This window comes from Sus scrofa, chromosome 13 (genome assembly GCF_000003025.6).
Source record: "Sus scrofa isolate TJ Tabasco breed Duroc chromosome 13, Sscrofa11.1, whole genome shotgun sequence".
Taxonomy (NCBI): Eukaryota; Metazoa; Chordata; class Mammalia; order Artiodactyla; family Suidae; genus Sus; species Sus scrofa.
Genome location: NC_010455.5, coordinates 69,471,084 through 69,496,783, shown reverse-complemented (window position 1 = coordinate 69,496,783; position 25,700 = coordinate 69,471,084). Strand labels below are relative to the sequence as shown.

Here is a 25,700-nt window from a genome sequence, read left to right as displayed (position 1 = left end):
GTCTGAAGTCCGGGAGCCTGATTCCTCCAGCTCCATTTTTCTTTTTCAGTATGTCTTTGGCTATTCTGTCTTTTGTGCTTCCAAACAAACTTTAAAATATTTTGTTTTGAGTTCTGTGAAAAATGTCCTTGGTAATTTGATAGGGATTGCATTGAATCTGTACATTGCCTTAGGTAGTATAGTCATTTTGATAATATTAACTCTTCCAATGCAAGAGCATGGTATGTCTTTCCATCTATTTGTGTCATCTTTGATTTCTTTCATCAGTGTCTTACAGTTTTCAGAATACAGGTCTTTTGTCTCTTTGGGTAGGTTTACTCCTAGATATTTTATTCTTTTGGATGCGATGGTAAACGGGATTGCTTCCCTAATTTCTCTTTCTGATCTTTCCTTGTTAGTATACAGAAATGCTGTCGATTTCTGTGAATGAATTTTGTATCCTGTGACTTTGCCAAATTCGTGGATGAGCTCTAACAGTTTTCTGGTAGAGTCTTTAGGATTCTCTAGGTATAGTATCATGTCATCTGCACATAGTGATAGTTTTACTTCTTCCTTTCCAATTTGGATTCCTTTTATCTCTTTTACTTCTCTGATTGCTATGACTAGGACTTCCAAAACTATGTTGAAGAGTAGTGGCGAGAACGGACATCCTTGTCTTGTTGCTGATCTCAGCAGGAATTCTTTCATCTTTTCACCATGGAGAATGATGTTCGCTGTGGGTTTGTCATATATGGCCTTTGTGATGTTGAGGTAGTTTCCCTCTATGCCCACTTTCTGAAGGGTTTTTATCAGAAATGGGTATTGGATTTTGTCAAAAGCTTTTTCTGCATCTATAGAGAGGATCATACGGTTTTTATTCTTCCATTTGTTAATGTGGTTTATCACACTGATGGATTTTCAGATATTGAAGAACCCTTGCATCCCTGGGATAAATCCCACTTGATCATGACGTACAATCCTTTTAATGTATTGTGGGATGCGGTTTGCTAGTATTTAGTTGAGGATTTTTGCATCAATCTTCATCAGTGAAATTGGCCTGTAGTTTTCTTTTTTGGTGGTATCTTTGTCTGTCTGGTTTTGGCACCAGGGTGATTGTGGCCTCATAAAATGAATTTGGGAGTATCCCTTCCTCTGTAATTTTTTGAAATAGTTTCAGAAGGATAGGTATTAACTCTTCTCTAAAGGTTTGATAGAATTCGCCTGTGACGTCATCTGGTCCTGGACTTTTGTTTGTTGGAAGTTTTTAAATCACAGTTTCAATTTCATTTCTTGTGATTGTCGATTCATCTTTTCTATTTCATCTTGGTTTTGTCTTGGAAGATTGTATTTTTCTAAGAATTTGTCCATTTCTTCTAGGTTTCCCATTTTATTGGCGTATAGTTGCATACAGTAGTCTCTTAGGATCCTTTGTATTTCTGTGATGTCCATTGTTACTTCTCCTTTTTCATTTTTAATTTTATTGATTTGAGTCTTCTCTTTTTTTCTTGATAATCCATGAGTTAAACTTTTAGTAAAAAATTCAGAGTTCCCATTGTGGCTCAGGGGTTAACAAACCCGACTAGGATCTATGAGGATGTGGGTTCGATCCCTGGCCTCAGTTGGTTAAGGATGTGATGTTGCCGTGAGCCATGGTACAGGTCACAGACGTGGCTCAGATCCCGCGTCGCTTTGGCCGTGGCATAGGATGGCAGCTGTAGCTCCTATTGGCCTCCTAGCCTGGGAATTTCATATGCTGTGAGTGCAGCCCTAAAAAGAAAAGAAATTGTTTCATTTATCTTTTTGTATAGGTCAAAAAAATTTTTAATAGATTTCTCTTACCTTTTAAGTTGTAACTCTAACATCTTTGCTCTTGTTCTTTGTTACACTCTAATATAAAATGACCTGTAATGTTATGACATTTTTTCTCCTCCACAGCTGCTCTTGCAGCATATGGAAGTTCCTGGGCCAAGGGTTGAATTGGAGCTACTGTTGAGGCCTACATTGCAATGCCGGATGCAACAATGCCAGATTCTTAACCCACTGAGCAAGGCCAGAGATTAAACCTTCATTCTCACAGAGACACTGTTGGGTCCTTAACCTGCAGATCCACAATGGGAACTCCTATATTTTTATATAAAAATCTATATGTATGTATATGGGATGCACGTGTATATGTGTATAAAATCAGATAGATATCAAAAAGTATTAAGAAATCAGGAGACCTGGTTCTGGAAGGGAACAACTTCTTGAGTGGTTCCCATTGTACTTAGAATGAAATCCATACTCCCAGCAGAGCCAGCCCACCTCTCTCTCTTGGTCCTTCGGTTGTACATCAGTTTTACGAATCTTGTCTTCTTAGGGCTTTCCGTACAACAGAGCATTTCCTGTGCTTAGCACACACTTTTCTCTAAACCTTTATCCAGCTGCTTTCTTCTCAGCCTTAAATCTTGTTTTACATGTCCCCTTATCACAGAGGTGTTCCCTGATCTCTCCTTTTTGGGTTAAGTAGTACCTCTGTTATTGTTACCCCAACATGATCTTTTCCCGCATGATACATATCATAAACTTAAACTATTTACTGGTTGGTCTGTTTACTTGGTTTTTTTGCTAGTTTTTTCCACTAAACTAACAGCTTCATGAAAGCAGGCATCACTTCCATAATTCCTGTGTTCTAGCCAAGTACCTGGCATGGAGCACATTCTTTGTGAGTATCTGAGGAATGAATGAAAGAGTGAGTGAGCCACAGTGGAAAGCCCTAATTTTCTCAGTGGGGGAGATGTGATGAGATGAAAGGGACAAGACAAGACTTCCCAAGAATGGAGAGAAGCATTTGAGAGCCGAGAGGGAAGAGGTACTCTCATCAAGGCTCTGTTATGTTCTGGGCAGTGTACCAAGGACATTCACACACATCATTGTACTTTCCTAGTCATCCTTTTTCATAGATACATAAGCACAGGCTCAGAAAGCTCCTATAATGGCTCCAAGCTGAAGCAACTGGGAAGCAATAGAGCAAGCGTCCCATTTGTGACTCTAGCTGCAAAGCCCTATCTCAGGATCACAGACTCAGGTGTTTACAGCATCAGGTAGCAGTGGAGGAGGAGGGCAGGGTAGGAGTTGGATGAACCAGAGAGCTATGTCCCAGCTAAAAGGGCTGATACACCCAGCTAACTGGTACCATGGGGGAAGTCAGGCCCAAGATGGCCAGCGCTTCTAGTTTATCAAAAGAACTGTAAATCTGATTCTTATGGGAAATTTTCCATTATTTGATGTTGGCATCAACTGAGTTGGGTTTTTTAATATTTTATATTAGATTTTGGGAAATCAAACAAAGTTACCTAGTGGCTACCTTTTGCCTTCAAGCTGTCCATTTGTAGGCTCTTTACAATAGAAATAATGGGTCCAACCTGGCTGGAGCAGAGAGTGGGTAAATGGGGGAGAAAGGCATTGTGTCAGGTCACATTGAGGTCCTTTCTGGGTAGATCTAGGATTGCTGTGGGCTGGTAGAGTACTGTCAGCAGTGGTATAATGTGGCTTGTGCATTCCTGAAAATTCCCACCTTGTGCAAAAGTGTGCATTGAAAATCACAGGACTTATGGGAAAAGGTGGGGTTAGTGACAACACTCAGAAGCCATTGCTGACATATTAAAGAATAGGTATAGATTTAGTGAAAACTGCAGTTTTATGTGTGTTGCAGTTAGGAGATTCATGATGACTACAGTAAATGCTGCACTTTACCTTGACAGAAACCTTGTCTTTCTTGTAGAGCAGCCCTGGTGTTACTGTGCATAGTGCTGGCTTCTCCCACACAGCTTGCTTCACCAGGTGTCATTTTCTGTGTTCATCTGGCGTTTCTCACCGCACAGATCGTGTATAAATAAGCCCAGGATTCACATTATACTCAAGAGCGTTTCCTAATATTAATATATCAGTCACATTGGAACAAATGCTTTTGAACGCATATTTTCAAAACCAGCTTTAAAGCAGCCCTGACTGTAGCCAAGCTATGGAAGCCTTCAAAGTCAGAGGGAAAACGATGTCCCTTCTTACACACACACACACACACACACACACACACACACCACACACACACACACACACACACACACACACCCGCCCCCAGTTTGCTATTGTTTGCAGTCAAGGAATATGACTATTTGTTCCAAGTAAAGAAATTAAATAAAGTTTGCCTTTTGTATTTGTTTCCTAGGGCTGCCATGACAAATTATTACACTCTTGGCTTAAAACAATGGAAATTTATCCTCTCAAAGTTCTAGAGGCCAGAAACCCAAAATCAAGGGGTTGGCAGGGCTAGGCTCTCTCTCTTAAGGTTCTAGGGGAACATCTTTGCTTGCAGCCGTTTCTCTTCAGTTTCTGCCTCTGTCGTCACGTGGCCGCCTTTTAAAGAACACCAGTCATTGGATTTGGGGTTCACGCTAATCCAGTATAGCATCTCTTAACTTGATTACATTTGCAAAGGCTATTTCCAAATAGGATCGCATTTGTAAGTCCTGGAGTCAGGGCTTAAACATCTCTTTTTGGGGAAACATGAACCCACTGTCTTCTAATTAAAACCACACACCTGGTCTCAGGATTTATTGACACCTGGTCTCAGGATTTACTGAAATTTAGGTCTGTATGTCTCAATGCCGAAGGTATTCAGTGAGAGGCAGAGTGATGGGTAAGAAGTAGATTTATTGAGAGAGTTAGAGTGTGGGCCGTTTCAGAAGGCAAGAGTCCTGGGAGATGCAAATTCTGTAGACAGAATGTGGTCCGTCTCAAAAGGTGAGATAGGTGGGCTGAGGCAGGGGATTACCCCAACTTTTTCAGGAAAGGGGCAGGGATTTCCAGGAATTGGGCCACTGCCCACTTTTTGGCCTTTTAAGTCATGATATATGGTATTTTGGCCTTGAAACTGTTATGGCGTCTATGGGTATGTCACTTAGATGCTAATATATTACAGTGAGCACATAATGAGGCTTAGGGCCCACTGGAAGTGAAATCTTCTGCCATCTTGGACCTAGTTGGTTCTAACCAGTTTTTGTTGTATCCTCAAGGGCTATGTCATTCTTTAAGGGTTGTGTCCTGCCCCCTTCCCTCCTATTTCACTTCTACAATCTTCTATTAACATCTTCTCTCCATGTGTCAGGCCCCGTGCTGGCCCTGGGGGATTCAATTCTGACTCAGGTGTCATCTCTGTCCTTAGAGATTTCTGAGTCAGGAGGTGGGAGAAGTTAGGTTTGTGTCAGCAAGGGACTCTCTGTATTCTGTCACTCCAAGGCAGGATTATTTATAGGACCTTCCCTTTAGAAATAGGCCTTTTTTTTTTTTTTTTTTTTTTTGTCTTTTGGCCATTTCTTGGGCCACTCCCGCGGCATATGGAGGTTCCCAGGCTAGGGGTCTAATCAGAGCTATAGCCACCAGCCTACGCCACAGCCACAGCAACACGGGATCCAAGCCACATCTACGACCTACACCACAGCTCATGCAACGCCGGAACCTTAACCCACTGAGCAAGGCCAGGGATCGAACCCACAACTTCATGGTTCCTAGTCGGATTCGTTAACCACTGCGCCACAATGGGAACTCCAGAAATAGCCCTTCTTTAAAGCATCCATTTCCAGGTTTTTGAATATTTTTGAGTAGTAGCATTTCAAAAACAGGATTGCCCACAGTTACTATTCTAGGGCAAGAATTTTTTTTTTCTTCAGTTAAACTTATCATCTACTATTTATTATTGTCTTCATTTCATAACAGAAAGGGCCTTTATTGAACTGTAATTGATTCACAGCACTAAGATTTGGATGTACAGCATAATGACTTACTTATATTGTAAAATAATTGTTACAGTAAGTTTAGTTAACATCCACCATCTCATATAAATACAGAAAAAAAGAAAAGGGAAAAATATTTCTTCCTTGTGATGAGAACTTTGGGGGTCTACTCCAGACAACTTTCAAGTTCACCATGCAGCAGAGTTTAACTCTAGGCACCATGCTGTGCATCACATCCCTAGTACTTACTTGTCACTGGAAGTTTCATGCAATTTCCCTTCTCCCCACTTCTATAGGGTATTTTAATTCTAAAAATAGTAGGGATGATACCATCCTAGAATAATATTAGCTTTATGAAAACTGTTTCTGAAAAGTTCCCTGTTGTTTTCTCTCTCTCATTTCACCGGCACTGGTGAAACTGTGTCCTGGACCAGCACTGACTCCGGGACAGCGTTGGCAGCCGCCGCACATGCTCCGTGAGAGCAGCCTCCGTGTTGTGTCTTGTAGATCGTGACAGACCAGCAGACAGGACAGAAGATCCAGATAGTCACCGCAGTGGACGCCTCCGGATCCCCCAAGCAGCAGTTCATCCTGACCAGCCCAGATGGAGCTGGAACTGGGAAGGTGATCCTGGCTTCCCCGGAGACCTCCAGTGCCAAGCAGCTCATATTCACCACCTCAGACAACCTCGTCCCTGGCAGGATCCAAGTAAGACCTGTTGACAGGTGTTTATTTCAGCATTTCTGCTACTGGACTTGTTCTTGTCTCTTATCTCTGCTGTGCAGACCAAATCCATCCCTTAGGGGTCCTTTGGTAACCTGCAAACATGATAGGTTACTGCCTTGGCTAAAGTAAACAACCAGCAAATGAGCTGTGGGAAGGCCCAGAAGGCAGCTGCTCCAGTGCTCAGGTGGTTGGAATGGAGCCAGGCAAATCAGTGGCCCCACAGAAGACTGACCTGAGGGGGTGGCATGAGCCACTGGTGACTTGTTATCAGCTAAGGCCACATGGTGGCAGCTGTTGGCCCATGATGCTTTAGAGGTACCAACAAGGGCTGACCAGGCAAGGACCAACTTGTTTTCTTACCTAGGCCTCGTTCAGATTGTCAGGCCTGGCCCAGCTCTGTATCCTGTCTTTGTTCCTGTGAACTGCTGCTGAAGGGCCCTCAGTTCTGGTCTCCATCTCTGCTCTCGTTCTTCCTATTCTGGCAGGTGGGATGGGGCAGGTATAGGAAGGAGAAGAGAAAGAGCTGAAAGGAAAGCAGGGTTATGAGGAGGCACTGAATTTCCAGGCTCAACATTTACAGGAACGGAGACTCGGGGCTAGTATCCCATGGTGTCCAAGCATGGAGCACGTTTAGTCCAGGTCAAGGTGGGATCCAGGGTTTTGTCTGGTTCTGGTTTTTATTTTTTTTTTAATTTGGAGTAACAAAGTTTACCATCTTAATCATTTTAGAGGTACAGTTCAGTGGCATTAAGTACATTCACATTGTTTTGCAGCTGTCACCACCATCCATCTCCAGAACTCTTCATCTTCCCAAACTGAAACTCTCACCAATAAACAATACTTGTTCCCCTTTTGTCCAGCCCCTGGCCATCACTATCTACTTTCTATGGATTTGACTACTCCAGGGACCTCACATAAGTAGAATTTTGTGTCCTTTTATTATAGGCTAATTTCACTGAGCACAGTGGTTTCAGGATTCATTTATATTGTCACATGTGTCAGAATTTCCTTCCTTTTTTTTTTTTTTTTTTTTTTTTTTTTTTTTGTCTTTTGTCTTTTGTCTTTTTGTTGTTGTTGTTGTTGTTGTTGTTGCTATTTCTTGGGCCGCTCCTGCGGCATATGGAGGTTCCCAGGCTAGGGGTTGAATCGGAGCTGTAGCCACCGGCCTACGCCAGAGCCACAGCCACGCGGGATCCGAGCCGCGTCTGCAACCTACACCACAGCTCACGGCAACGCCGGATCGTTAACCCACTGAGCAAGGGCAGGGACCGAACCCACAACCTCATGGTTCCTAGTCGGATTCGTTAACCACTGCGCCACGACGGGAACTCCAGAATTTCCTTCCTTTTAAGGGCTAGATAATATTCCACTGTGTTTGTAGACCACATTTTGTTTATCCATTCATCTGTTCATAGACACTGGGGTTGTTTCTACTTTCTTTTTTTTTTGTCTTTTTTTGTCTTTTTTTAGGGCCATACCAGCAGGATGAGGAAGTTCCCAGGGTAGGGGTCCAGTCAGAGCTATAGCGACCAGCCTACACCACAGCCACAGCAACAATGGATCCAAGCTGCATCTGCCACCTACACCACAGCTCATAGAAACACCAGATCCTTAACCCACTGAGCAAGGCCAGGGATCGAACCCACGTCCTCATGGATGCTTGTCTGGTTCGTTAACCACTAAGCCACAATGGGAACTCCTGCTTCTACCTTTTGACTACTGTGTATAACGCTGCTAAGTACCCATGTGTTTTGGGAGGGACTTTCTGCTACAGAGAAAATTCCAGAAGGAAAGGACTTCTTTTCTTCTGTTAGAGCTGGATTCTGAACACCAGTATGTTCAGCTTTCAGAGCTGTACTTTTGAGACGCCCCATGATGCAGCTAGTAAATACTGCCTCATCCTTCCTTTCTTTGAGTATGTTCTGATCATCTGGACTCAGAGTTCCTCCCTGCTTATGTAGATTCCCCCTGGGTCGTGAAGGGATGGCTGGTGATTCTGTTGTTATGTCTTATAAGAGGTCATTCCACATACTGATTTCTGTATATATTCTCACTATACATAAATCATTTTAAGGCTTATTGTTGGTACATTATTTAATAACAGCTATTTTTTGCTTTTCCATGTTGATACCAGTTAGGTACCTCTAGAGCAGCACCATTGGTCACCTAGAAAGTCACCTACAAATGTAGGAGAAAGAGGTTTCAGAGGTCACCTCTTCTAATCCCTCCATTCCCAGCTGCCTCACAAGAGAGGTTATTTCTCTACCAAATATACCAAATATGTAATTTCAAGCTGTTTCATTAGAATAGAGAAGCAGCCAGAAAGACCCTCAGTATCTTCATGTTGGAGCATCTGCGTGTGATTCCCCACAATGGCCCCTCATCCTGGGTGTTGCAGTAGCCAGATAGGAGGGTAGATCATTGAAAGCCAGCGTCTGACCCTGGGCACCACTACCACCATCACCCATCCGCCACCCCCAACCCCTCACTTTCATTGCCACCGCCACTGCTGATGGGGCCAGGTCCAGGTGAGCAGCCTCATCACTCATGGTGTCTGATTGATCGTCAGATGGAATTTTCCCAGTTCTGTCTAGAGTTGTTCTTAGAAACCCAAGATTAGGAATTCACAGTTCAATATCACTTCACTTAGTGCTCTGGTTTTTCATCAGCACCCTGCTTCTTTCCTGATTCTGCTTAGATCGTCACGGACTCTGCTTCTGTGGAACGTCTGCTGGGGAAGGCCGATGTCCAGCGGCCCCAGGTGGTGGAGTACTGTGTGGTGTGCGGCGACAAAGCCTCAGGTAAGTAACCCTAGGTCATGCCTGAGTGCCCATCAGGGACCAACATCACTAACCAAATCCAGGGAGGAAAGTTGTCAATTTCAAAACATGATCTTTGTTTATTGGGGTGATGATGTAAGCAAACACATTTGTCAGATTATAAGAAAGGAAAAGTCAAGATATCAAAGGAAAAGTAAATTGTAAATTTGGTTGAGTATCAGTTCTTTTTGTACTACTTAGAAAGTAGTCGTTTCTTTGATCTAGTTAATGTTTGCACAGATCCTTGGTGCTTCATGTAATGAGTTTGTTGTCTATTCCCCTTCATCCTAACTAGCCATCTCTATCATGCCCTCACCATAACCCATAGTGATAAACAGTGTGATTCTGGCTAGAGTCTCAGGGTCAGGAAAGGCCCTGGAAGAAGTTACATCCATAACCTTGGTGGTTGAGTGTGTGCTTGTCGGGTAAAGCAAAAGGGTGTGCCAGCTGGTGGGGCCAGGGCCCTGAGAGTTTAACATCCATACCCACCATGTCCCTGGGGAAGCCCCTGGGCTTCCGTGGTTAGGAAGTAGGTACAAGGATACTAACGATGTCTGGTCCAAGAGCTCAGATTTTGGCCTGTTACAGTGGGGAGCCACAGGAGGGTAGGTGGTGCTATGGGCACTGGTCTGAGTTCTGTGATGATTGCTTGGTTGTACTTTATTCTGTGGTCAATACCTTCATAGGAACTTGGACATCTCGTTGTCCTGGTGGTTTTTTTTTTTTTTTTTTTAAGCTGAGCCAAGCCTCTTTAAGAGGAGGACAGCCACAGGAGAACACTGGCTGAAGGCCAGAGGCTCCAAGCCTGCCCCCCTATGCACCAGGTGCTCTGCTCTTGCCACTTCTCTGCCCTGCCCTGCCAGGCAAGGGCCAGCGCTACCTCTGTCCTCGTCACCCTTTTGTACCACCTCTCTGGGCACTGAGTGTGTTCTCTTCTGATTGCTTCCTGTCAGGCCTGTCTTCCTGCCAGTACATGCTCTTTTTGTTAATTAAGGCAAGAACTATGTCCAGCCCCTTCATCTCTGTATCCCCATCTTCTTGCTCAGTGAGAAGAGACACTCTGCTCACCTCGAAACAGATGATGAAGCATGGACACAATAGAGGCCATGCAGTCTGCTTGGCTTTCCCTTCTGGCCTTAACAGGATGGCCTCATCACTGGCTTATAATGCCATTGTTTCCAGATACTATAGTTCACTCTGAGACCTAAAGAGCCAAGGAAACACACTGCAAAGAAGGAAAAATGATGTCCACACAGTCATTTTAGCACAGCTGATCTTAAAGGCACACAGTGGAGACCCTCCAAAGTGCAGAGATGGAAATGGCTCCGCCCCAAAGCTTATAACGATGGCTGCGGTCCACAATGGTCCTATAAACTCTGTCCCCACAGTGTAGTTGTGGCTTTTGGGAGACAACCAGGAGAGCCTTTCCAAGGTCATTCCCAGCTGGGAACAGATGAAGACAGAGGCGTGAGGGAGGGTAAACTGAGGTGGGGCTCTTTTAAATGTCAGAGGTAATGAGAACTTTGAGACCCCAAAGTAAACAAGCTTAGAAGAAACAGTGTTTGTAAACGTATTTCCAGGACTGTGTTGCCAATACCTAATCAAGTGGGCCTCACACAGAAGCCTTCCTTGGGCCTGAGCCCACATAGTCACAGTCCCCATTCTTCTTCCCCCCAGGTCAGTCTGGACTTGATTCACACAGAGGGAGTAAATGCAGGATGTGACCCTGTGGGCTGAAAAGGCACGAGCTTGTGTTTGCTCTGTACTACTCTCAGCAGCACTGGGGAGGCTGAGGGCCTTCATAAGTTAGGTCTGAAGAGCCAGGACCAGGGTAGCTCCTTTGCTATCCATGAGCTCCTGCCATGTATTAAGGTTAAGCCATTTACCAGCAGTCCCTTAACCTGAGCTTCCATTTTTCCATCATGAGCTCACCATGCTGTTTGAAAGACGGTGGAAAAATGTGAAGGCCTAGGCACCATGCTTGGTGCTTTGTGTAGACTTAACCTTAAGAACAGGGGCTGTGGCAGGTGCCTCTGCTCTCAGGGAACTGCTTCAGGTGCCCTTTCTCTTTCAGGCCGTCACTATGGGGCTGTTAGTTGCGAAGGTTGCAAAGGTTTCTTCAAAAGGAGCGTAAGGAAAAATTTGACATACAGCTGCCGGAGCAACCAAGACTGCATCATCAATAAACACCATCGGAACCGCTGTCAGTTTTGCCGGCTGAAAAAATGCTTAGAGATGGGCATGAAAATGGAATGTGAGTAATAGTATTTTTAAAAACTGCATTAGTTAATAAGGAGGGAGAAGGTGAGGTCCATGCCTTGCTTTAAAGTAAGAAAACAGTATCCACTGAGGCTTCATTGTGGTTCACCTTCTGGATCAGCTTGGTGATTGGGCACCAACCAGCTTGGGTTGGTCACTTTCCATAGTGGAAATCTAGCCCAGATATATCAGAAAGCAGCATGTGGAGTAGGATGAACACAGGCTTTGGGGTAAAGCTGATACCAAATCAGCTCTACCCCTGCCCTGCAGGGATCTCAGAGGCCTGGGAAGGCCCTGGAGCTACAGGTCCCCGTCTGTGAGGTAGCCCTCTCGCCTCACTGGCATGTTGTATCTGGGGTCCTCCTTTTTTTTGTTTTTGTTTTTTTGTTGGTTTTTTTTGTTTTTTTTTGTTTTTTTTTTTTTTTGCTTTTTTAGGGCCACACCCATGGCATATGGAAGTTCCCAGGCTAGGGGTCTAATCGGAGCTACAGCTACCAGCCTACACACAGCCACAGCAACTCAAGATTCGAGCTGGGTCTGCGACGTACACCACAGCTCATGGCAGCACCACATCCTTAACACACTGAGCGTGGCCAGGGATCAAATCCACATCCTCATGGATCCTAGTTGATTCATTAACCCCTGAGCCATGAAGGGAACTCCTGGGGTCCTCTTTTCTTTCTTTTGCAAAAGTCTTTATTTGTTGTGGAATGTGTACTTGGCTCTTGTACCATATTCCTTAAGGAGATGATGTTGGTGTCATGTAAAAATGGCCCCTGTTAACAGCAGAAGCTGTAGCAACTTGAGTTGGATGTTAGAAAGCTTCCTCTGGAGTTCCTATCATGGCTCAGTGGTTAATGAATCTGACAAGGAACCATGAGGTTACATGTTCGATCCCTGGCCTTGCTCAGTGGATTAAGGATCCGTCGTTGCAATGAGCTGAGGTGTAGGTGGCAGACACGGCTCAGATCCCATGTTGCTGTGGCTCTGGTGTAGGCCAGGGACTACAGCTCCGATTGGGCCCCTAGCCTGGGAACCTCCATATGCTGAAGGTGCAGCCCTAGAAAAAAGAGGAAAAAAAAAAAGCTTCCTCTGAGACATCGGGTATGGGCAGCTCTCTATTACGGGCCCACTTGCAGGGTTTTCTCCTCTTGGAGAGAGTCCTGTGAGCAGCAGGAACTGAAGCCACACAAATGCCACGCTGCATTTTCTGGGCCATAGTATCTGCCATCTTGAGCTTTTTTTATGCCTTTAGATGTGACAACACTGTTAGGCTTTCAGCATTTCTCTCCTTTGGCTGCAAAGTTGAGCTAGATCGTCATCTAGCACTGAGCTGATCGTTTCTACTCAGGACCCCTTCCTTTCTATGAAGGTTATCGTTTTTATTGATTTGAATCTTTTCTCTGACATGAGTATTTGTGTTGTGATTTAAGCTGTGCAGAGTGAGCGGAAGCCTTTTGATGTGCAGCGGGAGAAACCAAGCAATTGTGCTGCTTCAACTGAGAAGATCTATATCCGGAAGGACCTGAGAAGTCCTCTGATAGCCACACCAACGTTTGTGGCAGACAAAGATGGAGCAAGGTCAGTCCTGCTTTAACCAAGCACAACCGTATGATCAGCCTCTGGAGCTGATCAGAGGAGGCACAGATATATGTTGGAAGGGGGCTTACGTGGCTCCCTGCCTGTGGGCACAGCCTTAAAATCTTGCCTCATCCCATCCCTTTTGGAGCCATTCCATTCACATCTCTGGACAGGCCTGAGGATGTTTGACTTGAAATGGGTTTAACTTGGGGTCAGAATTTCTCCTATCTCAAGGAGATCAAGGGGTCCAATTATGTGCTGTAGTTTAGGCATCATTCAGGCAGGGAAATAGTTCTGTGATTGAGGATTGGGCCTTTTTGGCAGTAGAAATAAAAGGCCTAAGTGGTCCTAGGTAGTGCACAAGGTTATTGTTACATTCTTTTTAATGACATCTATCAAACTTAGTTTTAAAGGAACAGAAAGAGGGAAAGAAGAAATCCAGAATGTGTCCTAGTGAGCTCTAGAGTTGGGAATGCCCTGGTGATGCTCAGACCAGGTTAGTGTTATCTGCAGAGCAGCCAGTCTTTGGCCAGGGGATGTGTGCCTGTGTCATCTCTGTAGACCGGACTATGCTGTGTGCATGTGTCATTGTAGAGAGAAGGGGGGTGTTCAGTCACTCAGCAGCAGAGTCTAGTTAGAGCTTTTCTGCTACTCAGTGTTGGCAGATATACAGGACAGGTAAATGCAGCATGATCACACTGTCATTAAATATTGGAAGCTACTCTGGGTTTTTTTATGTCTTAAATAGACAAACAGGTCTTCTTGATCCAGGGATGCTTGTGAACATCCAGCAGCCTTTGATCCGCGAGGATGGTACGGTTCTCCTGGCCACGGATTCCAAGGTGATGTTCCCTGCTTATGCCTTCTCCGCCAGCTTTATGTTGTGGTGCAGGCTGCTGCTTTGAATGTGTGTGCCCGCCTTCTTTTTAGCCTTTAGACACTACGGGCACAGCCTTCTGCGTCTCCATCCACTTCTGATATAGACAGGCTATAATTTGTTTCAGGACTGCCAATGGCTTTTTGGAGTCTCAGTCAGGGCTGGCTGGTCATGGTAATTGAACACGTCAGGGTTTAGAGTTCAATTTGGTTAAAATTCTGTAGTTCTCTTCTAAGGTTACCCCCACCCCCAACCCACCCCTGCAACACACATTGCAAAACTGGCGTGCTGAGGAAAGAGCTACCTATCCTAAGATTGCCTCTTGCAGAAGCCCTAGTTCCTTTTTATTAGATGGTCTGCAGGGAGAAGTCTAGCCGGGATTCTAACAGTTCTAAAACTGACAGAGTGAATCAGCCACAGGGATTTAGCTTGTGGACAGAGATGTTTGCCACCCCGAGAAGGAGGCAGCTGGCTACCTCCTGAAGAGCCAGGGGTTTTATCCAGGCAAGGGACCCCACTGCTTTTTCCACCTTATTGTCCCTGATGTAGCCTGAGTCATGGTGAAGCAGCAGCAGCCCCGCTGAGCTCCAATGTCTCTGCTCCAGAAGGAGCAACTTGGCAGCAGTGCTGGAGCCAGGCCTGCAGGCGTCCTCTTGTCTGTGCTCATGCATACACACCGCATCGAGGAAGATCCAATTCTAGGAAAGGAAAGGCACAGATGGGAGCTGACAGCCTCAGGGAGGGCTGCCCTCTGTGCCTTGGTTCTGGGCTGGGCTTTGAGCCTCCTGTCTGGGGGCAATGGTGACGAATCATGTCTGGCTCACTGCCGGCCCCCAGCAGATGTCCCAGACAGTGACCCATTGCCCAGTGGGGTGGAGACCCCATCAGCTTAATAAGGCCCAAGAAACCAGAAACCTGTGATGGCTGGGTTGCACTCACCCTGCTGTGTTTGCTGCTGGCCCTGTGCCCTCTCTTCTCCATTTCAGTGCCCACCCTACTGCACCCCCCAGCAGGGTTGCTGGGAAACCTGAGTACATTCATCTCCTAAAGTACATGGTGCCCTGTGAGTGCTCAGGCAGGGCTGCCTGTTAGAAGTTAGTTGCAATCACTGGATGGAAGAGAAGTACTACACTGGGCAGTAGTGACTGGCCCTGCCGAGACCCTCCCTGGAAGTTTGTGGTGAATGATAGAACGCACGCAGAGCACTGGAGCCTGGTGGCTATTTTCAACAGCTTTTTTTTTTCTTTTTTTTTTTAGGGCTGCACCCACAGCATATGAAGGTTCCCAGGCTAGGGGTCAAATCGGAGCTGTAGCTGCTGGCCTCATGCCACAGCCACAGCAACACCAAATCCAAGCTACGTCTGCAACCTACACCACAGCTCACAGCACCACTGAGTCCTTAACCCCCTGAGTGAGGCCAGGGATCGAACCTGCATCCTTATAGATGCTAGTCAGATTTGTTTCCACTGAGCCATGACAGGAATGCCCAGAAGCTGATATTTAAACTTTTTACTTTGAAGTAATTATACATTCAAAATCATTTACTTTAAATAAGTACAAAGACCTGAGCCACTGCAGAGGCAATGCAAGATCCTCAACCCACTATATACCACAGCTGAAATTCCTGATTTGCATTTTTAACTGGCTTATTTGTCCTATTATTGAGTTCTTTAGATATTTTGGCTATTAAACCATTATCAGATGTATGATATACAAAGATATCCTCCCATTCTGTGGGTTTTCTTTTGTGTGTGGGTGGGAAGAGGATTGTCTTTTTACTTCTTAGTAATGTCTTTTAACACACAAAAGTTTATGGAGTTTCTGTTGTGGCTCATTGGGTTAAGGATCTGGTGATCCGTGAGCTGTGGCATAGGGCCAGCAGCTGCAGCTCTGATTCACTCCTTAGCCTGGGAACTTCAATATGGGGCAGGTACCCCTAAAAAGCAAAAAAAAAAAAAAGTGCAAAAGCTTGTCTGATTTTGTTCTGCCATTCTATCATGTAGATATGTGTGACTACCATCACAATCAAGATACAAAACTATTTCATCACCAGAAGCCTCCTTCCTCACACTGTCCTGAGCTCATAGTCACACCCCCATAGAAGCTGTTTTAAAGCAATATTATACTTTCATTGCCCTGAGAGCTGTGCATGTGTTCATTTTTAATATTATTATTTTCTGATTAACAGGCTGAAACAAGCCAGGGAGCCCTGGGCACACTGGCAAATGTAGTAACGTCCCTTGCCAACCTAAGTGAGTCGCTTAACAACGGTGACACTTCAGAAATGCAGCCAGAGGACCAGTCTGCGAGTGAGATTACTCGGTATGGACCCATGAGGGTGGGGGCCCCTCCCGACACATACATAATGGCTGCATTGTGAGGGTGGGGGGCAGCATTCTGACACCCACCCTGTATTCATTCAAGGATTGTTGTAAAATTGTCACAGTGCCCCTGCACATGTCTTTCGAATTTTAACTATGGGAACATGGACCCACTTACATTACATGATATAAAACAATTTAAAAACTCTTTTCATTCCAGATAACAAAGGAAATTAAATAACTCAGTGGAATCAGGGCAAAAGTTTTACTTATATTGGTGTTTATTGTGCCTTAATATCAGTCATGCATCTCCTCCCCTACTGATTTTAGCCTGTCTTTTTCTTATGTGCCTTTTTTCCAAGTAGTCTAAAGCTTTATCAGGGTAGCTAGATGTTAGCTGTTAGGCAGCACCACCTGCCTGTGACCAGCTGCTGAGGGTGTGTTCTCTACAGCTGAGCGCGTGTATCTACCCCTTTTCTATTGGACTGGCCACTCCTACCCATCTTGCCGGGCCAGGCAGGTGCACGGTTTGGGCCTCTCAAGTCCATCAGTCCTCGTGTTTACTTGAGGTCTGATAGATAATTAAGATCTAGATCCAGTGGAAAGAGGTGGGGATTTGAGTTAGGTAGAATTCTAGTTCTGCCACTTACTATGTGGGGGGTCTTGGAAAAGTTAGCTTTCATATTTGTAAAAGAGAGAGAATTCTGCCTTGGAGAGTAGTTGTAAAAAATAGAAATTATACATGAAAATAGATAATATATAGTTAAGTGCCCAAGTTGCTATGGAAACAACACATGGAAGCCGCTGTTCCCCCTTTTCAGCCAGTGGAAGTTAATTATCTTTGTTTTCCTAAACCACATCTCAGCTAGAGTGGTTGTTCTCCTAGAAGTTGTGGCTTCACAACACTTATTTGCTTCATTTTTGCTTGCAGGGCATTTGATACCTTAGCTAAAGCACTTAACACCACAGACAGCTCCTCACCTCCAAGCCTGGCGGACGGGATAGATGGCAGTGGAGGGGGTAGCATCCACGTCATCAGCAGAGACCAGTCCACACCCATCATTGAGGTCGAAGGCCCCCTCCTTTCAGACACTCACGTCACATTTAAGGTGAGTGCCTTCAGCTTGCTGGGAAAGGGACTCTGTGTCCAGGTTGTTCTCCATTTAAAAATCAAACCTTTGAAGCAAGCTCATTTTCATACTGTGGTGTTTGATCAGGTCTCGTATTCCAGCATGAGATTCCCACTATGAATCATTTTCCCTCATCTTTTGCTCGCTTGGCTCTTTGGCTCTGAAGGTAACCCTGAAGCAGGCCTGGCCACCTGTCATTGCCAAGACAGGCTGCGTGGGCTGCTCTACCATTTGTCTTCCCTTGGTGACCTGGCTTCATCATGGGCTTAGGCAGGCCCTTTGTCTCTTCCCTGACCTTGGGCCTGACCTCCTACCCTCTAGAGCCATGGAAAGTAGATCTCAGATTCGCTTGAAGACTCCATCAGGTTCTCATGGGTCTTCCTGCACTTGCCTCCCTGGCCTTGCTTCTCCAGATTACTTGCAGGTTCCTTGAAGCCCTCTCAATCTCCGGGTCTCCACACTGACTCCTCCACATCCCCTCATGTTCTCTATGAGAGGGGTCTAGCCAGTCACTTAGGAAAATTGGCTTTCTGCCTGGAGTTGTCCAGGGGTGTCAAGGGCATGGGTCACTAGTGGGATTCCAGCTTCAGAGGCATCAGAGTCCTTTCTAGACAATTGGCTCCCAAAGGCCAGCCCAACATCCTAGTGACAAGTTATCCTCCCACCTGGCTCCTGCTCCTCCCTCAGTTACCCAAGGCCATCTGCCAAGTCCCTACTCGCCTGTGGAGCTGACCCTGTTCCCTGATTGGAGTAAACTTGAACCTGTGGCTCACAATGGAACTGTCTTAGAGCAGGTACCAGTGTAGTTGAGCCAGGAGTTGAGAAGTATGTCTCTGTGTGGATAAGCTTGGAGGTCCCCATCAATCCATGTTCCAGGGACCATCAGGCCCTAGTTTGCTGATAGGACACCATGGGGGTCAGTGCGGGCCCCCCTGCAGAGAAAGCACACTGCACAGGGGCTTCAACAGAGACGGTGACTCTGGCTCCCACGAATTGTGAAACACAGCAGGGATTCATGCTAACTGGTCACCCTGTGCTTGTGCTCCCCACCCCCACAGCTCACAATGCCCAGCCCGATGCCGGAGTACCTCAATGTGCACTACATCTGCGAGTCCGCGTCCCGCCTGCTCTTCCTGTCCATGCATTGGGCCAGGTCCATCCCAGCCTTTCAGGCACTTGGGTGAGTGGCTTTTTTCTCTCTGAGTCCTTGGGCAGGGCTTTCCAGGAATGGCCTGGAAGATCTCTGAGGGCCCTTCCAGTTTGTGTCTTTGACCTGATTCTCTTAGAACATGTAGTCAGTAGACTGCTAGCAAGGCGACCATGGTTGCCAATCCTGTGATAGCCCTCAGACCTTTATTGTATCTTTTCTGCATGCTGAGGACTTGACTTGGACCAGGGGATGGCGTGGAATAGAGGCAGGAATTGTTCTGCAGTCTTGGCGAGTAAGGGTGCTTCCCCTGAGGTTTTCTGAGATAAGGGCAAATGGTTTTGCGTTGTGCTGACCATGCTATCCGGAGTATAAATGCCCCCTTCCTGCTTCAGTCCCTGCTCCTCCTTACAGGCGGGGTGCAGTGTCTTTGTCCTTCAGAGTCTACCCTTGGCTTTCAATCCTTTGATGGCTACAGCCTCTGGCAACAGAGCCACATGAGGCCTATTAGGAAAATAGATGGTTTATCCTTAGGGGACTTCAGTAAAGATTTGTAGACAGTGGTATTTGTGGACAGCCTGGACATGCCCCAGATCTTCAACAAACACGTGCTGGACCAACTTGTTTGGGGCGTGTGAGGGCTTGGAGAAGTGCCACAGGCCCCTGCACCCACCTGGCCCTGTGTCCCCAGGCAGGACTGCAACACCAGCCTGGTACGGGCCTGCTGGAACGAGCTCTTCACCCTCGGCCTGGCCCAGTGCGCCCAGGTCATGAGCCTCTCCACCATCCTGGCCGCCATCGTCAACCACCTACAGAACAGCATCCAGGAAGGTAGGGCTGGGGAGGCGGGCAAGGTCGGCCCGGCCTGGGGGAGCCCACCACTTAGCCGGCCTGTGTCCCATGGTGTCCTTAGGCTGAGGGAAGCTTAACTTTTGAGTCATAGGACTGTTAGCTGTCGGAATGTTTACATTTTTACCTGACTGCCTTCTTTTCATATAATGAAGACGAAGGGAAAAAAGATCATTGGGAAGAGGTGCCGATTTCCGATACACAGACACTTGGTGGTGTTTTCAGATTAGTCGCAGGGATCTCACAAACCCTCAAAACCTTGTAGAGTAGGAACTGCTATCTCAGTGTTAAGTAGGAGAAGCTCAGGTCCCAGTAAGGGCTTGTCCCCTATGAAGCAGCAAGTGGAAAAGCTGGGAGCTCAAACCCAGGTCACACAGACCCCCAGTCCAGGGTGTGAATGAACACATGACTCTTTTCTTGTGAGATCTGTGTACCCATATGACACTGGGTGGTCAGATCCCAGCTGTGGCAGGATTGGGAAGTAGCTGGTGTGGGTCCACATGCTGCCAGGGTCCAGACTAACCCTACAAATTCAAGCTTGTAGCTGACCTGGAATTGAACTGCTCTTCTAATCAGGCGTCCCAGGTGTTTGAGACCTAAAAATGTGACACACCTAGTCACACCTTTGTTTTTTAAGTTACTCCTTTGGAATGGTTAAATAAAGGTGATTCTAAAAAACTCTATATAACACCAGTTCCCCACTGGGCCACCTAGGGTTAAGGACCCTATGTTGTCACCACTGTGGTACGGGTTCATTTCCTGGCCCAGAAATTTCCACATGTGATGTGGCCTAAATAAATAAATAAAAACTCTATAGCATGTTACTGAACTTAAGTTAGATTTATTCGCAAATGAGCTTTATTATTTATTTTTTTATTTTGCTTTTTAGGGCCACACCCACAGCATACGCAAGTTCCCAGGCTATGGGTTGATTTGGAGCTGTCACCGCTGGCCTACACCATAGCTCACGGCAGCACCGGATCCTTAACCCACTGAGTGAGGCCAGGGATTAAACCCGCATCCTCATAGATACTAGTCCAATTCGTTTCCACTGAACCACATGGGAACTCCTGCAAATGAGATTTAGTTTTATTTGTTTTTAACTGGATATAATAGTACTACCTTCAGCAAGATACTGTCATGAAGACTAAATCAGGCAGTGGATAAAACGGTTTTGACAACTAAAAATTGCCAACATGTTTAGGTTGCTAAATGTTATTCGGCCCTGCAGAGACTTAGAAAGAACTGGGTCTTCAGCACAGATAGAGGGGTTTACTCATTGCACCTGCAGGTTGAAGGCACTGCCGGGGGTGGGGCCAGGAAAATCGCTCATCTTGGGCTTTGTTGTTGAGGCAGAATGTGTAACAGTGGAATTCCAGTGTCTGTTGCCATTTCACCTATACCTGAAAAAGGAGGCTCTTGAGATAACAGGTTTTTTCATTTAAAGGTGAAATGATTGTCATTTTTTTTCCCAATCTTTGGCCCCTCAAAGAAGCTCATGTTATTGTCCTTATCAGCCTTTCTCAGAGGATCTATGATGTTGATTTCTAGATAAACTTTCTGGCGACCGGATAAAGCAAGTCATGGAGCACATCTGGAAGCTTCAGGAATTCTGTAACAGTATGGCAAAGCTGGATATAGACGGCTATGAGTATGCATACCTTAAAGCTATAGTTCTCTTTAGCCCCGGTAAGATATGCGGTGGTCCCTCATGACGGTTCTCCACATGTGCTTTCTGATATTTCTGAACATGAATATGTTGTCAAGCTGTCAGCAGTGTAGCTAGAGCCCTGCCAAACTACGTAACTGAAGGTTCCCATAATAAGTGTGCTTTACTAGCTAACATAAAAACATACATGCTTTAAGTTCTTTTCTTTGCAGTCCCAAAGAAACAGGCTGTAGTCCTGAGTAACTTTATGTACTGAATAGATCTCATCCTAACTAAGCCAAATAAGACTACACAAACAAAATTGAGTATACATTTGGCCCTCTGTATCCACGGGTTCCACATCGGTTGATTCAACCAACTGTGAATCAAAAATATTCAAGGAAGAAAATTCAGCAGTTCCAGAAAGCAAAACTTGAATTTTTTGTGCACCAGCAACTATGTACAACTATTTATGTAGCATTTATATTGTATTAGGTATTAGAAGTAATCGAGAGATTAGAGTATACAGAAAGACATGTGTAGGTTACATATAAATACTACACCATTTAATGGAAAGGACATGCTCGGGGGTCCTGGAACCAATCCCCTGTAGATGCCGAGGGGATACAACTGTACTGCCATCCAGTGTCCTTTTTTTGTTTTGATTTGTTTTGTTTTGTTTTGCTCTTTGCCAATTTTTAGGTATGTTAGCACATAAAATCCAGTACAGATTGAAACTGCACACGTTTACCCACAGTCTCTATAGGGCAGTAGCAGCAGCAGCTGCAGGGCACTCCAAAAGGTGTGGTTACAGCAGATGAAGAAGAGGCAGCAGGACTGTTGGTGGAAAGTAAGAGTCGAACCGGGCTGGCCTCACTCACTCCCCCTCAGCTGTTCTCCCTGAGCCTCCTGAGAGGCCACTTGGTGACTGTTGTCCTCGACAGCAGGGGTTGGACACAGTTTTGTCTCTCCCTCCCACCCCCCGCCCCAAGCCCTCTACTCAGTGAGGAACAAACCAGCTAATAAAAATGGGAAACATTATGGTGATTAAATACCTAGAAATTAGATGGTAATTTCTAATTTCATGTGGTATGTGTTTTCTAGAGTAAGTAGGAAGCCACATGTCTAGAACCAACCCCTTTGGGGCCGTTGAAGCTGGTGTACCCACCCAGGAGGCCAGACACCTCCTGGGAACCTTCAGGCCTCCAAAAAGCACAGGGGAAAAACCGGTGTTCTAGCAATAATATCCAAACTAGAGCAGCCTTCAGAGTTCAGTCTATTGTACTTGAGAAATTTGTCAGAAGTTTGAAAATAAGTACTAAAAGGTCTGCAGGTGAAGCTTTCCAAATACTGAGGGCAATATGGGGGTACTTTTCATTTTTCAGATCATCCGGGTTTGACCAGCACAAGTCAGATTGAAAAATTCCAAGAAAAGGCACAGATGGAGTTGCAGGACTATGTTCAGAAAACCTACTCAGAAGACACGTACCGGTGAGGCATGCGGGTGGCGGGGGCGGCGGGGTCTGTAGCAGTTCGGCTGGCCTTCCCCTTCCTGTGGTGCAGTACAGCATCCCTTTGATCACACTTGAAGTCTTGCATTTTATAGGAGATAGTGGAGCGTGGAAAGTGCTAGGAGGGGGGGTTGGGAATACCAGGAGTCAAGGGGTTGATGTGAGTTCTCAAGCAGACTTCCCTTGTCCAGACTAGTCAGAAGCTCTGCCCCTTTGCTCTGCAACAACTAAAGCAGGCAGTGCTAGAGTACCTGATAAAAACCTTTTCATTGACAGAAACCATACTCAGGCCCCTGTAACAAGTGAGTGGGTTTTACAAAATAATAACACCCTCAGATAAAATGATTTTTTAAAAATCCCTGTATTGGAGTTCCCATCATGGCGCAGTGGTTAACAAATCCGACTAGGAACCATGAGGATGCGGGTTCAATCCCTGGCCTTGCTCAGTGGGTTAAGGATCTGGCGTTGCCGTGAGCTGTGGTGTAGGTCGCAGATGCAGCTCGGATCCCATGTTGCTCTGTCACTGGTGTAGGCCAGTGGCTACAGCTCCAATTGGACCCCTAGCCTGGGAACCTCCATATGCCATAGGTGCAGCCCTAAAAGGACAAAAGACCAAAAAAAAAAAAAAAAATCCCTGTATTTTGGGTAACATTTTATGTTTGGGCAGCCATATATGTAGACAAATGCCTTCCTCATTCAAATTTGAGCAGGAAAGTGGTTCTGACCCAAGGCAGGAGGTGCTGGCAGGCTCTCCTCCAGCTGAGAACTAGAAGAGCTCTTTCCTTAGGACCAGCTCCTACCCTTTGATCACACTTGAAGTCTTGCATTTTATAGGAGATAGTGGAGCGTGGAAAGTGCTAGGATCCTACCTGAATTTCCGGGGCCCTTTCGCCTTCCCATACTTGCGTCCTCTGCACAGACAGACCTCTGTCAGCAGGTGTCGGCGGACCTGAGATGCCCCAGGCCCAGGGGACCATTTCTCTGGTGTGTCTGGGGGCCTGTGGCCAGCACTGATGGCAGAGAGCCTGCCTCTGCTTTAGGCATGCTTCACAGCTCAGACACCGCTTTTGCCAAAGCAGGATCCATTTGCTCCTGGAATCACTGAAGACCTCACGTGAATCTAGAATAACTTCAGCCTCAAGACATATAGAACAGGACTGTCAAGTAACACACCCACACCTGGAGCTCTTAAGTGTAGCCAGATCAGTGGGCATGCTGTCCCCTGAGGAGGCCAGGGACCCCGTCCCACACAGATCCTGTGGCCACAGAGTCTGGAAAGGCCCCTCTGTGGGCTTGTGGCAGAGTCTTAGCACACAAGAATTACCTTGACAATAGCAGCTCTCTGACCTTGAAAGTACATTTCTGAAAAAGTCCTGAGTCACTCCTCGTCCAGTCAGGGACTCCAGGGAAAAAGAGGGCAAGCCAGGGATTTGGGGCCTGAAATGAAAGCAGGGAGACTCTCTCCTAGGACTCAGAAGAGTTCCCATACGAGAGGCCCTAGAATGGTTGTATCCTGTTTATATGTTGGTTGCTTTAGTCTTTTCCATCCTTGGTCCTTTTGTCATCCTGTGCTCCTCCTGAAATACTCTCCCGTCCTCTGCATCTCTGCCGATAGAAACCTTAGCCAGTATCTAAGGCCCAGCTGAGATGCCCTCCCTGATTTGCCCAAGATCCTTCGCCTTTCGGTCCCTCTGGCACCTTTGGGTGCCCTGAAAGACCTACAGAGGCTGGGTGGATGAATGATGGTACTGGAACACTGCTTGCCTAAGACAGATTTTCCCTTTTTAAAAGTAACATATGTTCACTGTTGAAAAAAATTAGAACATTCTGGAAAACAGAAACTTTCAACTGTGTGAATACCACTGTCTAGAGATATCTGTTATTGTTTCACGTGTTTCAGTAATTTCTTATGTATGTGCAATTGGAATCAAAATATAAAATAAGGTTTTGTAACTTTTTTTTTTGTCTTTTTAAGGTCAAACCCGTGGCATATGGAGGGTCCCAGGCTAGGGGTCCAATCGGAGCTGTAGATGCCAGCCTACACCACAGCAACGCCAGATCCTTAACCCACTGAGCAAGGCCAGGGATCGAACCCACAACCTCATGGTTCCCAGTCAGATTCATTTCCGCTGCACCATGATGGTAACTCCTCGTAACCTTTTTTTAACTTAATATTCAGTGAGCATATATATTTTCTTCTTCATCATTGTCCATAGCTAAGGAAATGCTGTAATTTAACATTTCCCTGCTGATGAAAATGCGAGTTGTTTCCAGACAGATCTGGCCCTGAGAGGCCTGTCCTGGCACACGCAGTTCTAGGCACTGGGATGCTTCAGAGAGTGTCCAGTGGCTGCCAGGATAGGGCCAAGGTGTGCCCTCCCAGGGTTTCTTCAAAATAAAAAATCTTATTGCTTTATTTTTAATTATAATGCTGAATGAATACTGGAAATTGGAGCAATACAGAAAAAGTTTTAATTGATAAGCTCACTTCAAATCTTAGTACCCAGAGGCCAGCCATTAGCATTCTGGGCCATCCTTCCATATATTTTACACATGTGCATACAAATACACAAGTGAGCTTGTGCTGTACTCGCTGTTTCACAGCCTCCTTTTAAGTTTTTATTCAGCTGTGTATCAAGGAGTTCTTATCCTTGAGTATAAATCTTTACTATCCTCTTTTACAAGTATGTAGTGATTTGTTAAATGGAGACACCATACTTTAACCTATCCCTTGACAGGTTCCTAGATTTTTCTGTTTTGGTGTGGTTGGGAGAGTTGTCATAAAAGTGAAGGGAACTTGGAGTTCCCGTCATGGCTTAGCGGTTAACGAATCCAACTAGGAACCATGAGGTTGCGGGTTCGATCCTTGCCCTTGCTCAGTGGGTTAAAGATCTGTTGTTGCCGTGAGCTATGGTGTAGGTTGCAGATGTGGCTCGGATCCCACATTACTGTGGCTCTGGCGTAGCCGGTGGGTGGCTACAGCTCTGATTTGACCCCTACCCTGGGAACCTCCATATGCTGTGGGAAGTGGCCCAAGAAATGGCAAAAAGACCAAAAAAAAAAAAAAAAAAAAAAATTGAAG

At 45.8% G+C, this 25,700-nt stretch overlaps 1 protein-coding gene across 2 annotated transcripts in view; it reads left to right on the top strand.

The window, feature by feature from the left end:
* The window catches only part of NR2C2 (nuclear receptor subfamily 2 group C member 2), a 112,841-nt gene that overhangs the window by 80,855 nt on the left and 6,286 nt on the right, over window positions 1-25,700 (top strand). For both annotated transcript variants that reach the window (XM_005669805.3, XM_003132387.6), the window contains 11 exons: window positions 6,258-6,458; window positions 9,175-9,277; window positions 11,370-11,549; window positions 12,988-13,135; window positions 13,884-13,977; window positions 16,201-16,334; window positions 17,265-17,442; window positions 18,522-18,643; window positions 19,302-19,441; window positions 21,011-21,148; window positions 22,493-22,598. In XM_005669805.3, the coding sequence (XP_005669862.1) occupies window positions 6,258-6,458; window positions 9,175-9,277; window positions 11,370-11,549; window positions 12,988-13,135; window positions 13,884-13,977; window positions 16,201-16,334; window positions 17,265-17,442; window positions 18,522-18,643; window positions 19,302-19,441; window positions 21,011-21,148; window positions 22,493-22,598 (1,544 nt within the window). The remainder of the gene's footprint in view (window positions 1-6,257; window positions 6,459-9,174; window positions 9,278-11,369; window positions 11,550-12,987; window positions 13,136-13,883; window positions 13,978-16,200; window positions 16,335-17,264; window positions 17,443-18,521; window positions 18,644-19,301; window positions 19,442-21,010; window positions 21,149-22,492; window positions 22,599-25,700) is intronic.